This window comes from Labrus mixtus, chromosome 11, assembly GCF_963584025.1.
Source record: "Labrus mixtus chromosome 11, fLabMix1.1, whole genome shotgun sequence".
In the NCBI taxonomy this organism is placed as follows: domain Eukaryota; kingdom Metazoa; phylum Chordata; class Actinopteri; order Labriformes; family Labridae; genus Labrus; species Labrus mixtus.
In genome coordinates this window covers 21280476-21297285 of record NC_083622.1, presented here as the reverse complement: position 1 = coordinate 21297285, position 16810 = coordinate 21280476, and the positions used below count along the sequence as shown (strand labels likewise).

At 39.8% G+C, this 16810-nt stretch overlaps 2 protein-coding genes and 1 long non-coding RNA gene across 3 annotated transcripts; 2 read left to right on the top strand and 1 right to left on the bottom strand.

Moving 5' to 3' along the window:
- The first annotated feature begins 15 nt into the window (after positions 1 to 15).
- On the top strand, positions 16 to 8159 carry smg9 (SMG9 nonsense mediated mRNA decay factor). The gene is made up of 13 exons (XM_061050835.1): positions 16 to 428; positions 514 to 588; positions 1046 to 1280; positions 1425 to 1522; positions 1669 to 1781; positions 3357 to 3468; positions 3672 to 3767; positions 5772 to 5857; positions 6393 to 6499; positions 6608 to 6715; positions 6882 to 7007; positions 7098 to 7242; positions 7577 to 8159. The coding sequence occupies exons 1-13, from the start codon at positions 282 to 284 to the stop codon at positions 7653 to 7655; spliced, it is 1527 nt and encodes a 508-aa protein (XP_060906818.1). The 5' UTR covers positions 16 to 281; the 3' UTR covers positions 7656 to 8159.
- Positions 8160 to 8834: 675 nt separating this feature from the next.
- LOC132984147 (uncharacterized) lies at positions 8835 to 9598 on the bottom strand. Its single transcript, XR_009674905.1, has 2 exons — positions 9354 to 9598; positions 8835 to 9074 (listed from the first exon to the last, which is right to left on the bottom strand). It is a non-coding gene; the product is annotated as an uncharacterized LOC132984147 (long non-coding RNA).
- A 470-nt stretch (positions 9599 to 10068) lies between these two features.
- On the top strand, positions 10069 to 15807 carry LOC132984146 (phospholipase A2 inhibitor gamma subunit B-like). The gene is made up of 5 exons (XM_061050833.1): positions 10069 to 10158; positions 10402 to 10521; positions 13775 to 13918; positions 15010 to 15120; positions 15241 to 15807. Exons 1-5 carry the CDS (start codon positions 10113 to 10115, stop codon positions 15441 to 15443), a joined length of 624 nt encoding a protein of 207 aa, XP_060906816.1. The 5' UTR covers positions 10069 to 10112; the 3' UTR covers positions 15444 to 15807.
- The last annotated feature ends 1003 nt before the right edge of the window (positions 15808 to 16810 follow it).

Below are 16810 nucleotides of genomic sequence, written 5' to 3'. Positions count from 1 at the left end.
TAAAACGGGTTACGCCTGAACATAAACCAGGCAGAACAGCGGAACGCGTTAGCCAACATTATCCACCGACTTGTTCTTCATGTTGAATGTTAAGCTGTCATAACTTTACGTTAAACTTCAATTAGATTTTTGGTGACAAACTTGCGAGCGAATATTTCTTGTCTCATTAATTAAGAGTAACTCTATCCTTAGCCTGCCCGTGCGAGGACTGGCTTTCAATTGTTAGCTAGCACTCTGTTGACATCAGCCCAGTTGTTTTAGTGAATCAAATAAGAAGCGACATGTCCGAGTCCGGCCACAGTCAGCCCGGGATGTACGGGCAGGGACGGCGGAGGAGAAGGCGCCGAGGAGACCGAGATGCTGGACCTCCGGGGCAAAATCTGTCCGGTCCAAGCCGGGATAGAGAATACCAACCAAGAGAACGAAGAGTAATGAAAACATACTCATGTCAATGAAGTGTGGGCTGCTTTGCTTTTTTTACAGTAATGGCTCACTTTTTATTTCTGTCCTTAGGATGGGAGCGAGGATCCACCAGGCCCAATCATTCAGAAGACCCCCATCATTCTTGCCAAACCCCCTGGGGAAAGGGTATCTTACCTGTTCAGTTATTGTAAATCTCTTCATTGGAGAAAAGCATATTTAACGCATCATGATATATGCTGTTATCACTACTATTCACAATGTGTTGGTGTCTTAAACTCATCTACTTAGCACAGGTTATCAGGCTGCATCATGTTGGTGGTGCTATTTGTGTAGTTCATGTGTTTCTTGCAATATTTGCACACTGTTTTTTTTGTCTTGGCTGTTTTTTGCCGACACTCCCACTTTAACAAAAGGCTTCTAAACATCAAAATCTTTTTTGATGTTTCATCCCTGAAACATGCATGAATAATTACAGAACAATTGGATTTGTTGACATTCACAATGCTCAAACAAATGAATTGCGATTAGGAGGGGATTTAGAAAGTACCCTTCACATTTTGTGATCTCCCAGATCTCAGCTTTGGTTTCTTTTGACCTGTTCTGTTTTTGGATCCTTTCAAAGGCCAAACCATCACAGAACACACCTGTCAGTGGAGCTCCGGTCATAGAGAAGCCCATCATGCTAATGAAAGCCAGGGATGATGCCGGGAAGCCGGGTACCCCTCCTGAAACGATGGCTCAGCCCTCTGGTCCTGGACCCTCCAAGATGGAGAAGGAAGGGCAGCGACCCACGCAGCCTGTGTACCAGATCCAAAACAGAGGAATGGGGGCGTCTGCATCTGGCTGCACTGTGGATCGTGAGTTGATGTAGATTGTAGATAGACAAAATGTTTTTTTCTTCTTCTGCTGTACATGTCTTTTACAGCGATGCTGAGTAATACTCTACTTGGCTGTTTTGTTAAGACCAAAGTTGCTCTTGAACCTTCTTATTTGACTTCCAGCCATGGTTGGCCAGTCTAAACTCGTCCCACCAGAAAAAATGAAGCACAGCATCAAGCTGGTGGATGATCAGATGAACTGGTGTGACAGTGCCATGGAGGTGAGTTGATTTAAATTGAATTCAGTTAATTTTAGAGCTCTTATATTGTGACCTTATAACAATGTTAAATACTGTACTGTATCAACTCCATCTTGATCGATATCTACATGTAAACAACATTGATATTTTACTGTGATGTGTTGCAGTATCTGCGAGACCAAACAGATATGTTGGTAGTTGGAGTCATTGGCCTGCAGGGGACTGGGAAATCCACAGTCATGTCACTGTTATCTGCAAACACTCCTGAGGAAGATCAAAGGTAAGGTTGGTTAGAACAGTGGTTCCTAAAGTGGGGGTCATGAGACACTGAGAGGGGGGTCGTGAGATGCCTTCCATAACCAAATAAAAAATGGTAATGATTTTTAATAGCATATTTTACCCATTACTGTGAAAATACATACAAAAGGAGTGGTGGAATTTAAAATGCAACTATAGTCGTTAAGTATAAGATACATGCTGATATGAAAGTGATATCAATTTAAGTTTGCATATAACTGCAACAATGTAGGTGTCTGTTGCTTCCTTCAAATGAAAATACGCACACGTCACCTGTGTGTCTGTTTATTAAATGATCCACTCAGTCCTACATTATGCATACATGTACAGGATAGGATCAGCAAAGAGATCAGATGTATGTAAAAAGAAATGCTCAGGTACGTGAACCATACTTGTCTTTCTTTTCATCTTGCTTAGTTGCAATAAAAGCATTTTGCCCACGCATCACATGCTTCCCCATTTCAAAATTAAACAACAAAAGCACTTGCGACCAAGCGATGCTCTCTTCATAAATACTTGTGTCTCTCCCATCTGTTCTTTTATTTGAAAGCTACACTTTTAAGTGATGGTACTGTTTTAGCACACATGGGGGCAATGTTGTACGACCATCTGCCTCTGTGGAGTCAAAGTGTTTCAGTTAGATTGTGAATGATTGTATTTAAAAGTTTCTAGCATATTGTTTGAATTCAGTTTGTTGTGTGCTGTAGTACAATGTTGACACACAAAAATTAAAACCCAAAATTAATAAAACAATGTTATTCAGGGCTTGTCATCGTCACCCAGCGCGAGATTGAAAGACTGTGAGCCAGCTGATTTTATGTTCCACTTGCCTGCTCAGGCCAGTTTAAATACTGCTTTAAAAATTATAGAACATTTACACATAATTCTGAATTTCACTGTGATACTGGCATTTAGTCAGAGATTCTTATGAGAACATCTTGTTTATAACTGCTGCAGATCAAGGGTTTTGTTATAGCCCATGTTCGTGCGCTTGTGTCAAAGTTGTTAGGCAGCCGCTGCCGACAGCTTCACTTCTGTCACTACTGCAAGCGGGCTCACTACACTCAGTTTGTACACTTGAAATTTTGGAAAGGATTGGAGCATGTGTTTTTCTCTCATTAACTACTACGGTAAAATGTTTTCAAAAACACCTGTTCCCAGCAAAAGCAGAGCAAAACTTAACATTTAAAGAAACTAAAATCACCAGAAGAGTGACAAAGAGTGTGAAAACGGAAAGGAGAGAATTTCCAGTCACACTGGCAAGATTGCGTGGGTTGGCTGGAAGATTACAATGGGGCATGTGATCTTGAAATTTAAATGAAATTAAAACTAGTTTAACTGAAATTGTATTTCCAGCCACTTTAACCCTTCCCATTAGTCAATTATTACATCATTTTCTTTGAACAAATAAAGCCATTGTAAATTGGAATATCATTATTTTAGAAAATGAAGAAAGGTTATATTTTGGGTATAAAGTTAGAGACATGTTAATAGAAGAATAACTGAAGTAATTATTGTGTCCCTTGTTTGGAATAAGCATGCTTCTCTGTTTTCACAGAGGTTATGTATTCAGAGCCCAGTCTCCAGAAATCAAAGAAAGAGGAGGAAACCAGAGCACAGGCATCGATTTCTTCATCACACAAGAGAGAGTCATATTCTTAGATACACAGGTGAGGATGGCACACAGTAAATTAAGTGAAACCTTCTCTCTTTTTATCTTTAGTATTTTTGGTTTACTTTCAGAATTTAAAGTAAGGCAGAAAGTATGCAAATTGAAATATCTCCTTGGATTAGAAGGATGCCAAGATCTGACTTAAAAATACCTGATTTGTTTCTGATTTGTTTCTGATTTGTTTCTGATTTGTTTCTGTAGCCAATGCTCAGCCCGTCTATTCTGGATCACCTCATCAACAACGATCGCAAGTTACCTCCAGAGTACAACCTCCCTCACACATATGTAGAGATGCAGGTCAGTGGCTGTATCCAATAATGTGCATTATGTCCAGGGTTCAAATACTGCATAAGAACTTGGATGTTGTTTGGGGGTTGAAAAAGTAAAAGAGATGTTGAAGCTACTTACTGTTCGGCCCACTGCAGGATGACTGCTTACTGGTCATTTAACTTTTTCTTTATTCACCATTGACTGTATAGTAATATGGACAGCACGTCTCTGTTTCTGTCCCCCCCCCCGTTATGTAAAGTGAAGCCAAAATACCATGCAACAAGTGCAGACCTATTGCGCTTGTGTTGAGTTTGGAGCCAAAGCCAAAACATTTGCAGTAGTGAGTTGCCTGGTGGTGCCGCTTGATTGACGTCCCAACACTTCTCTAACCAAAGAACACTAACTTGCTCATAAAATACATCAGGTCGTTACAGTCCACAGCAGAAACAGTTCTCATGTCGGTTTGGAGCATATACTCACGCAGTGTTTCCCCTATATGCATCTAGCAGCAGCGGTGCGCATTTTTAACGTTAATCTCCCGTACTCCAGAGCAATTCCCATTAATAGTTAGCGTCCTCTCTCTCGCTCGCATAGCCCAGCGCTTTATAATTGCGACGAGCGATATAGACTAAAATGATGTGCAGGACTCGTTTGTGGATTTTAAAAAAAAAGGTCAAAATCCATCAATATTTGGGGTAAAGACAAGCTGTAAAAAGTATGACAATCACCCAGATCTGATCCACTAAAGAGGAAGATGACTAAGATGTATAATGGCACCAGAAAGCCTTAATGTTAAACCCTTTTCACACATAGGGAAAACTCCTAGATTAGGCTACCCAGCCAGACCCCTAGTATTTTTTCCGCAGAAAGTCTGAGTGAGCTGATGTGAGAACGCGGCAGCATATACTACGGAGATTTCAACTCGAGCCAATAGAAAGAGAATGACGTTTACGGTACTGTGACCAGCTAAAGTGCCTGCACGCGACCACTGCGATCTCCGTGCACGTAATTAAACGGCTGCATTATGTTTTCTGTTCGTCAGTATGTTGTTCTCCTCTCTTTTTTGGATGTTGTCATTCCATTGGACGACACATAGCACTGATATAAAGACAAATATTCTCATTATAACGTCGTGTAGCGGACTCTGTTGCTGCGGCTGCTACTTCCGCGTTGTTTTTTTCCGTCACGTCTTACCTCAGGAAATCCCCCTCCCCCCTCCCATCTGACAGGGATAGTCTCCCGCATCCGGAGTGCATATGTGAAAATGGTTTGCTTCATAGGATGGGCTTCTTTTTTTTTCTTCTTCTTCTTTTTTATAAGATTGGCAGTTAATGATGAGAACAATTAATTGACGAAACAAACTTTCCCAAAAGCACTGATATCTGTATTCAACAGTGCAGCATCAATGCTGTTAGGGTCAGAGGATTACAGAGAGTGGGTCTGAAGAAGTGTAGTAGCCTTTATTTTCTCTCATACTCTACTAAGTGAAAAGAAAATAAACCTAATTCTGCTTTACAATAATTAAGTAGGCTAAATGTTTACAATCGAGTGGGCAGACGTATTACCTTATGAAACATTTAAGATTAGTTTGAAAATTAAAATGTGCCAGAGTCCACGCAATTTGGGCTTTTACAGCCAAAACTTTTGGGTGGTTGTTGGTTGACTATTCAGTCCAGTAAATGTAAAGAGATTTTTTTGAATTGTTCATCTTCACCTCCGCTGCTACAGCTCCATCCTAGGGGAAACACTGCTCACGGTTATGGAAAGTTCAGTAAATGTGTTGTTAGTTTACGTTACATTTTCTCTCCCCTTTACCTCCTCTACTCTGCTAATCCTGTCTTCTATGCATCCGATAACTTAAAACAAAACCACTCAGAAAAGTGAACACTGGACATAAATCAGCATGAAAATGAATAACAATCACAAAAGATTCACTCCGGGTTTCACAAAAAATTATTGGTATGTTTTAAGTCCAACAATCCCACTCCCCCATGTAACTTCATTTTCACTTCCTGTTTAATCTTTCCAAAGTCTCTTCAGATTACTGCCTTCCTGTTTACCGTTTGCCATGTGGTCATTGTGGTTCAAGACTGGTTCACTGACTTAAACTTGTACAGGTAGGTACTTGTTTATCTACTCCGGTTCTCTTTCCGTCCAGCTTCTTTTTTTTGGGGGGGGGGGGGGGGGGGGGGTAAATAAAGCAGGTATCTGCCTGGAAGGCTCTGACAGTCACTCAATGGCTCCTCCTCCCATAGGAATGTTGAGTATTTCATCTTGTATCTTGAGAGGATATTTGTCTTCTGTTTTTTCATTAGCTCAATAAAGTTGTTCTTTCAGTTGGTCTTGTAAGACAACAAATGCAGCTGAAGCCAGACCCACTGAAAGTGACTGGCTATGTACTCGCCTTAAATATTTTCCCATAATGATACCAGCAGGTTCCCCAGGGTACCTTTTAAACTGTATATTTACAGTATTATGCAGTTCTACCTACTGACTGGCTACAATATATGTACAATATCCTGTGTCTTACACTTGGAGAAGCTATTGTATAACACTGTAACCATTGAAATTACCCAGCCTTTTTAAAGCTTTACCTTCATGAATAAAGATGTTTGTATCACACGGAAACATTAATGTCATGTTTGTGAATAGGTTTCTTCAGACTGCTGAGATGTTGAAACCTTCCACTCCATCTGCAGGCCATGACAGCACCGGCTCTTCAGGCACTGATGATGGAGCAGAGTACTATCCTCATATAGGTGACTTTTTAATCGCAGACACACAGTGTCCTCCTTGGTTTGACAGACCAAGGAGGTTAAATGAATTCATATGGAAGTGTCTGTTCTTTAATTTCCTGCCTTATCCAGTGTTCCTCCAGAATAAAGCCAGACGGGATGACTTCTGCCCAAGAAATCTGAAGAACATGCATATGGTGGTGGACAAATTAATGGCCCACTCTCATCTCAAATACAAAGGTGAAAAAAAACTCTTCATGTTGTACGGCCAAAAAAGGTTCACAGTATATCATTGAAAGTAGTAGTTTGCATATAGAATTTGCTTTAGAGATTTGTTTATTGAAATAGTTCCTCCAGATGTTACGTCACAGCTAAAGTCATCCTGTAACATGTGGTTTGTCTTTAGGTACATTGTCCATGCTAGACAGCAACATCTTCCCTGGCCTAAGGCAGGACTATCTGACAGCTGAGGTCAACATGTTCCTCCTTCCTGTGCAAGAGAGTGATGGGGACGATAACCTGACCAAAGCAGGTTATAAAGAATTTGTCCAATCATAAGGCAGAACTAGATTGTCCTTTTCTATATTGTGTAAACTGGAATTAAACATTTGATCATGTTTAGGGTCGGGAACATACCCGCTCTTCTCTCTGCTCCCCGGCTACAGAGGACACCCTTCCTTCTCCACCATGGTTTCAAAACTCCGCAGCCAAATACTTGCCATGCCCCGCTGTCAGCTGTCCCACACCATCCTCACTGAGAAGAACTGGTAAACATCATTCCCTTCTCTGCCGACTTTATGGAAATTATGATTAAAAAAGATTATTTGCAAATAAACCAACTATTACATATTGTTCTGATTAAAGTACAAGAAAGTAGATGGGAAAAAGTTTTAATTTAAACTTAATAGTGATAGTGCTCTGTGTCACAATGATTTAGAGGCTAAGCCACACACCAAATATACTGTAGTGGCCTATGTTTGATACATGCCAGGGACCTACATTTATATCAAAATACCAGAGAAGTCCTTTGCTAATAAAATACAAGCTCTCTGATTAGAAAGGTGATTACAACATATGTGTTTGTTTGTTCTGTTTTTAAAGGTTTCACTACGCAGCTCGTATCTGGGACGGGGTAAAAAAGTCATCTGCCCTCTCTGAATACAGCCGCCTGCTCAGCTAACACCTCGGCTGAACTGCTGAAACATAAAACAGCTGTGAAAGCTCTCATGTCCCTTACTCTGGTCACATAAAGAGGATGTGACCCTGAAAGTGGAGAGCGATGTGTGCAACGTGCTCGAGGGACAGGACACCCCGTCAGTGACGAGTCGGATATATTGCGAGAAGACATCTTCTGCAGACTCTGGTGGGATTGAACAGCGTTGAACTGCTGGTACTGTAATTCAAGTCATAAAGTTGACTATCTCTGTCCTAAGGAAGTGCAGAGTTAAACAAACAACGATGTGATTCAGTTACATCAGTTGTGAGAAAAAGAAAGACAGTTGTCTTTAAAGCAAAATGTAACATTTTTTCATTTGCAGGCCATTACCGACAGCTGTATGTGATGTTGGAACTGCAATTTTGATGCACACTGAGATGAAAATATTGTCTTCTGTAAGCTATTGGTTTGTTTCTTTTAACAATCAATAAAGTTAGTAATTTTGATTTACTCAGACATAAAGATAAATGGACCTATGTTATATGTGGTTCTTTTTATGCATGGTGGATTTCATTCTTTTATGCAAAACTCTCTTTACAGGGCAAGGACTGAGTCCAAACCATCCTACATACTGTATTTAATTGTTTTAAATTGAATTGCCTTAAAGAAAGTATCCATACCACTCCATTCCAATTGTATGTCCGAGGACGACCGTGAGTCGTAACAGGTGCTTTGCTATTTGGACAGCAAGGGCGTTTCTGTTGACAGCGGTGACATCGAAGCCTGCCATACACTGCCCAGTAAAAACAATGGCAGCACCAGCAGTAATAATCCGGTTCACCAAGAGGAAGAAAAAACATGGACTCATCACACAAGGAAAGAAATTAAAAGGGACCGACGTCTACATCAACGAACGTCTACTGTTTAAGGAAGGAAATTACAGATGAAAGGTGCTCTGTGTACATTTGCGTGCAGAGCAGGAAAGTGAGATCCCATCAAGAAGTCATTGAACACTCATGAAATTGTCCAGGTGTGAATATCTCTGCTTAAAGCTATAATATTTGATAAGACCACTCAGGACACATTGCCAATACCAGGTCTGAAATCCCCGACCAGACCATCAGATTAAAGGCATTTTGGCCTTTAAAAGAGAGTTCCTTGAAATCTTGACTTGGACTTCAACACCAATGACTTCACTTGGGCTTGAGCCTAATGACTCGAAAATACTTGAGGTTTTAATGTTATTTTAGGTCCCATATATAATTTCCGCGATGCGCAAAACACGGACGGAATCACGGAGTTTTACAATGAAAACATAATTAACTGTGAACAGAATATCGTGGGATTTGCCTCAATGTGGGTGTGATTTATTTAAAAACCCTACGTTTTTATACCAAGTGTTTTTATAAAATATATGAGGAGTTTTACGCGCGTTTGGTGTACCTGCAGCTTCTCGCTGCTGCTCCTCTTCTGTTTACATGTTGCAGGCGCGAGCTGACACATACACACACACGCGCGCACGCGCACGCACACACCAGAACGCCAGCCATCGCGCGCACCTATTTACTTTCAGCGCAACACAGTCCGTGATCTGTATGGACCTTAATATCTACGATCGACTTTTCCCGTTCTCTCTCAGCGTGTCTGCATACTGTATTTATCAACAATCAGCACATTAAAATTGGTAGGCTGTTATCTCACAGCCTGCTGTAGTCTGGGAACGTCTTCACAAACACTGTAAAAAAAAAAGGGAGCAAGGGTGGCCTGGGCACTAGGCATACCACCTTTTTAAAAATAAATAAAGGCGAGTTAATTTATATTTAAAAATGTCTCAATTTCCTGACATGATCTAATAAAATGACCCAAATCAGTGATCTGATCTAATGGAACATACCATTAAACACAGAATTCAGTCAAATAAAAATGGAAAAAACAGAATTAAGAAAAATAAACAAAACAGAGTCAGTCACACTGGTACTGTTATTTTTTATTTTAAGAAGTAAGCTAAATAAAATCATATAAGCAATCATGATTTGTGTAACTGTAACAAATTATTACTCTGTTAAAATGGCATTTAATTAGGTGAAGAGAGCTAATGACTTGTTTAGGACTCGAAATTCAAAGGTTAGGACTTTTGACTCGACTTGAGACTTGCCTGTCTTTACTTGGGACTTGACTTGGGACTTGAGACCAAAGACTTGAGACTTACTTGTGACTTGCAAAGCAATGATTTTGTCCCACCTCTGGCATTAATCCACCAATGAGAAAGCACAGCAAGAAAATGTAACCAAAAGGCTGAAGAATTTCACTAGAAACAGAACTATTTTCTGAATAGCCACCAGCTGTGGCTGGCACCAAGAGACAGACATGGAGACAGAAAATGAAGGCGTGGTCTGAGGCTGAAGAAGACGCCTCCTCATGAGGGCTACTTATAGGTGAGATTGATGAAAATACAACTCACTTGTATCCAACCATCACACAATGAATCTCCTTGTACTGGTATTTGGGGTTACGCTTCTGCATGAAGGTAAGTGTTTTGTTCTATTTTCTGCTTTTTCAACAGTTTAATCTTCTAGGAAAGGGGGTTGTATCTTTGTTTTGCTGTTATTGTGTTACATAGTTACTAGTCCCTGCAGTTTGTACTGTTTGCTGTATAATCCTCGTTTAGGGGCAGTTCTAATTTGGACAAATTTACTCCAGAGTTAGGGTGTAAATATTTTTGTGTTCATCTCTCTTAGATTTTTTTGTCTCTGACTTGTGTGTTTTTTAGCCTACACTCTGAAGTGTTATGAGTGTGTGCCTGGGATCCTGGGACACTGCACTGACGAGGTGATAGAATGTCCTATTCAGGGACAACAGTGTGGAGCACTGAGGATGCGGTATATCGCAGGTATGTTTTTTTTTGCATTGTTTTTATTATAAAACTACTTTTATGACAATGTCACAGGATTAAAGTTCTCCGTCGTTATGATGGATTTCCGTCAATTTCACAATTGCAATAAAGTCAGTGTCAATCAGACAAAAACAAAAGTCGAGCAGAATAATGGTTAGTAGCCTAATGTCAGGCTTTTATTCTGTAACACAAGTGTAGTTTCGCGTTTGTGTGACATTTCAAATATACAGTCAGAACTTTTAGCTGCTACGTGAAGTCTGCTCGGCGTATAGTAGGCTAGGCTTGTGGTAGCGAACATCAGCGTGCACCGCCCGTCATGTCCAGACTTGCACGGATTAAGAATACAGAGGCCTGAGAGGCCTCTAGCCACAAACTCTACAATATAATATAATAGTGTAAGCGACGTGGGTGTATGTGAAGGAATAAATCAGTCCAAACACGTTCTGGGTCTTTCTCATAACTTTAGTCAGCTTCTCCGATGCATGGTACATTCCACAACACATTTAGGTGGCCTACCTAATAACAGGATATTAACATTACTGTAAACACTTGTAACCAAAATTATAGCAATCATTTAAGAACATACTAAAGTATCTGCATAAAGAAAGAACATAATAAACATATGTTTCTAACTTATTTGCATATCCAATTTTCACTCTTACAATAGCTTTCAATGAGTTTAACCTGACATTATTGTCAGTGGTTGGGCTCAATGCAGCCTAATTCAACAGATGAACTAAAAGCATTTTTTGTTTTTTAAATCAACAAAATAGAGTTAGAAACAAAAAAAGAAACCTTTTGGTTACAATCCTGAAATGAGAGATACCTGGTCCTCGCTGCAGCTGAGGACCAGGTATCCCCCCTACCCCCCCAATACATTTGCAATCCAATAGTCCAAGTTGCTGTTCATTTTTTTGTATTTTATCTGATGGAAACACCTGTAGTTTACAGGATTTACACGAACAGGCTAAAGCCTATGATCACATACACATGTAAATATTATCACTCAGGATTTACATCACATGATTGCATCAAAACTTTAGTGGGTGACAACCATAGCATTAGTTTACAGTGTATAGCTCAGCATGTATGCAAGCACATACCCACATCCACCTATTCTGTTCTATGATTCAGATTCTTACATCAATCACACAGGCAAAGAGAGCGTGCACACACACACACACACACACACACACACACACACACACACACACACACACACACACACACACACCAACAGCGATTCACATTGTTCTGCCTTTAGCAATTAATAATATATGTACTTACCAAAACACTTTCTGTTGACACAGTGTTCGCACCTCTGACGTTGGCACCATTGTGTCAACAGAAAGAGCAGCTAGTGTGACAGTGTTTTCTGGGGGGATCCAAGTTTCATTATTTGCTAAAGGTGTACTGTCAGTAACAGAATCACTACGAGCTGCTAGAGCTGCCTGAGCTGCGGGTCAGTCCTCAGTTCTATTACTGCTAGACCTGTCTGCTGCCTTTGACACAAATCCTCCTAACCATGCTCTGAACTTGACATCTCAGGATCTGCCCTCTGCTGGTTCATGTCCTACCTCTTCAGGCGATCTTTTAGAGTGTTGTGGAAGGGAGAGGTGTCCAAAGTGCACAGTTTATCCACAGGGGTGCCCCAAGGGTCAGTGCTTGGTCCCCTTCTCTTCTCAATATACACAAGCTCACTTGGTTCAATAATCCACTCTCATGGCTTCTCATACCACTGCTATGCTGACGATACCCAGCTCTTTCTGTCATTCCCGCCAGACGATGTTACAGTCTCAGCAAGAATCTTGTCAAGGAATGGAGGCGAGTGTGTGTGTTTGGTCGTTGTGTGCAAGAGTGGCGTTGTTGATGCCGGAGCTGTGTCAGAGCAGAAAAAGGAGTCAGTACCCTATCTGAAGTGTATGTACAGTTTGAGCTATGTGTGTAGCAATAAAAGGCCCGACTCCTCAAGAAACAAGCCAGACTCTCTGTGTCTGCTTTTGCTGCTCCTCAGTAAAAGTGCTTGAGTGTTACAACTTCAGCCCTGGAGCAGACCAATAAGTCTACCCTGTGCGCTCTGACCATGGTTGGAACGCAGAAGCAGGAAAGGTTAACACTCTATTTCCAATAATACAGAATTTTCACGCTATAACATACTGCCATAGAGAAAAAACAAGAATAAAAAAATTAAAAAAGGCAAAGGTTGGTTGGTGAGGTTTTGGAGTACCCTTGTGGTTGGAGGCTCCCAGGCACTGGTCAAATCGGCCCGGTTGATAATCCGTGCTTGGATTTTTGGCTTTAGTGCACAACTTTATTTACCTGACCAAAGTGAAATACCGGAGAACGATATTCCGTATGAGGAAGTGTATCATCAGTCCAGTTTTATTACCTGCAGACAGGGCAGGCAGTCATGGAGTGCTCCGCTACCGGACACAGTCAAGACAACAGTTGATACACATTACCCCCTACCTTACAAAGCAACGCAACATGAATCACTTTTAAACTATACCGTTTGACAACACAATTCTTACATGTCATATTAGCTCAACAAGCTATCACTAGTTTACTTTGTTACACACGACTGAGTGGGTGAAAGTTATAACGTAGGCTACAGTACATTACACATTTAAAGATGCTTTCTATTTGCTGTTTCTTTCACTTTGACTAAATTAATACTAATTGTGACAAATAATACTTCTTACTCCACTGAATCTATAGAACATTTTAGTTTGTTTGCTAGTTACTTCTCAGATTCAGATTTATAAGGCAAAATAGGATGAACACATTATTTGTCAAAATATCTTCATTTTATGCCCTGGGAATTCACAAGGTATTCAGATATATGTAGGCCTATGTAAATAATTAAATAAAATGTGTGTTACTCAAGTGGGATTAGCTCCAGATGTAGCACTGACAGCAAAATGAGGCTTAATTTTAATAGCTAAATTTTTCCTTTTAGGGAGAATCCCCCAAGACTCCCTTAACTTATTTTACACCTGCTGTGACTGTTAATTTATATAGGCTTACAATACACTTGACTGTAGGTCACATTTGTTAAAAAGATGCAAGGTCATGTCTGTCACCCTAGATCATGAGTTTTTAAGAAAGAAAAATGTGTCAGTTTTATTCCTTAGATGGAAAACACCAATTCAAATTGGTTATTTGTTACTTGTTTTATAGTTTTTGGTTTTTTTTGTCAAAATATTTTTTGCTTTAATCCCTGCAATATTAACAAAGCCTTTTTCAACAGGTATTTTACAGACTGAAAGCAACATGAAGTCATGTTTCTCTGCTGATCAGTGTATTGAAGGCTCGGTCAGCTATGATGGCAGCAGGACTGTAATCACCAGCAAGTGTTGCACCACTGAGCTCTGCAACACTGAGTTTGCCCCAGGTAATTACTTCCTTTGTCTATTGCTATTTTTTTCTCTTTGCACTGAAGCTATTTTTCATATTGAAAGCTCCTGTGAGGAACTTTTAGTTTATGCTGATCGTGGCAAAGAAAGCAAGATTATTTTATTCCCCTTTTGTTTTAAACATTAGTCACTCTCCTCTTATCTCTTTGCTGATCCGGTCCAGAACATGAGTGAGTAGTATTTGAAACAAAAGGGGGAAAAAAACCTGCTTTCTTTTAATTGTCAAAGGTTTTCTTTTATCCAGTATCTTTGCCTTGAAAAATGTATTTTAAAAAAATAGAATACAAAGGCTGATTCTGCAGCGTGCTGTTGGTCACTTCGTCTGACATCTACCCCCTGACAGCAGTTTCAAGCATCGACAAATACCTATAAACTTATAACCATTCTTGTTGCTCATGGCCTCTTTGCTTTTGTAGCTCATAAATCAATCAATATTAAAGTCAGTCCGCTCCATAACCAGTTACAAACTCCCTACAGGAGCTTTAAAATACTGGTGAAAAAACAAATGAATGTAGAAAATACTCCTTTCAAATGACTGCTGGAATCATTGTTAGCTTTTTCTTTTTCTAAATGTTAAAGTTTTGTCAAAAAACAAGTCTGAAGAATGATTTAAGAAATAAATTTTTTGAATTCATGTGCCTGCCTTATATTGTAAATATGAGTGTTGTAGGTTGCTATGCCAATACTATATCAGAATCTGTGACCTTAATTTAGAAGCCGACATGGTCAGAGATACAAAACTCAAATTCCCAGACGAGTGAGGAAAAAAACATTTCCCTCGACCACCAACTGCTATTTAGAAGCCCAAGGGCATGAAACACCCAAATGCCACAGTGGAGATGCTGCGCAAAGCAAAATGTTACTGGTGTGTGTTTGTGTGTGTGTGTGTGAGAGAGAGAGAGAGAGAGAGAGAGAGAGAGAGAGAGAGAGAGAGAGAGAGAGAGAGAGAGAGAGAGAGAGAGAGAGAGACAGACAGACAGACAGAGAGAGAGAGAGAAAACAGAGGGAGGGCATTTTCTGTCTTTCAAAGGCATCAAAGTTTAATCAGCCAGTTTGTTTTTATTTGTAGCTCCCAGCACATCCGGCCCCAACGGTAGGAAGTGTTTTGGTTGCATTGGAACCAAGTGCACTTCCACTGTAAACTGCCAGGGGGCTGAGGACCACTGCATCTCAGCGTCAGGTAACAGTCCTGAATTCAAACATTTCTGATCCTCATATTTCCTCTGCTCAGGTTATGAAGTAATTGTAGGAGGTATGATGAATCAAAGGTTGCACACTAACACTGTTTTCATTTTGTCAGTGGAAATAGGAGATACACCGGTGTTCAGTAAGGGCTGTGCCTCCAAGCAGATTTGCACAAGTCATCCAAAGATGATAGAACACTTGGGAGTAGACGTGAGCTGCTGTCAGGGCGACCTCTGCAACAGCGCCAGCACCTTAAGAGCCGGTCTCCAGCTGCTGCTGGTGCTGGTGCCACTGCTCACTTCTGTCATGTTGTGTTAAAAAACAGTACGACACAGCCAAACACTTTTCATTTCTCCCCTCAACTCTGCCTCTTTTATTCTTTCAATTAAGGAGTGAGAGAGTTCAAAGTTAAGCATTAAGTAGGGCTTGGATCTTTAATTGTGTGCTTAAATACATTACAACTGACTTATTATCTCTTTTTTGGTGGTGGCATAATCATTTTTGTTTTTCACTGAATATCTGTCAACAAAACACCCCTCTGTTGTTTCTCTTTAATGACAAAAAGATATTGTTAAAAAAGATATTGGTTTTCTGAATAATATGATAATATTTACAGTTTTTTTTCTAATCAGAAATATTAAGATGTTATTGTTAAAAAGATAAACAAACCGTTTTCCTAAAATTCTGTGTTTCGGTGTTTTCTTTGAATGTTCTCAATTTATTAAAGGTCTGGTTTGAAATGAAGAAATGTTCATGTGTTGCTGAAATGTAACCATTTACAATACTTATATCTAATATTAATTAATGGAATAGTATACAGTGAATAGAGATTAAGGTGCACAAAAAAGAAATCAGGTTCCTCCTTCTGTATTTGCTGATTCCAGAGATTCTCCGTTTTTAAGCTGTCGAAATACTGAAAATAGTTGTCCTAATAAAAATGAGTATAAAATATACTTTGAATCGGTCGATCAGCAGCAAAGAGACCACTTTCAGGTTGTGTACGAAATCACACACTCATTCACTCCCTACTCGCTATATAGGGAATTCAATGTAGTGTGGACTACTGTATATATTGCACTCATTCAGCACAATTAAAAAACAATTACTTGCCTGCAGTGACGTCATTGATGTCGCACAACTAAAACGCACAGCTTACCGCTGGCATAACGGCATGAGTTTCTAAATAATATTGTACTGACAGTATTTACTTAAAACCTTTTGAAAAATAAATAAAAATGAAATACTGAATAATTAATCACATATTTTCGCACCAAAGCTAATTTATTTGTTCTTAGCCTACAGACCCTAGATAATATGGTCTCATGCCTGCATCATCATTAGAAAAAACTAACGTTACTCCGTTAATCCTTTAATCTTTATTAGAACAGCTTCAAGATTTCAGTAAAAATGCCCCGATACTGTATATATGATTTTATTTGTTGTTTATGTGTTGTGTGTTCACGCTGGTCGCTCCTCTAGTCTGCCTGGGAGCAGTCAAAAGTCGCTTTCCGCTGGCAAAAAGATTTGAATTGCAATGCATCATGGTATATGATGCTTGGATAAAGTTGTACACACTACTTTTCACAATGCAGTGTGGGATACAGTGGACTATAGGGTATGACAATGCTCAATCAGAATTAGGGCACCAAATGTGATTTTGGACAAAGTCCCAGATTTGTTAATGC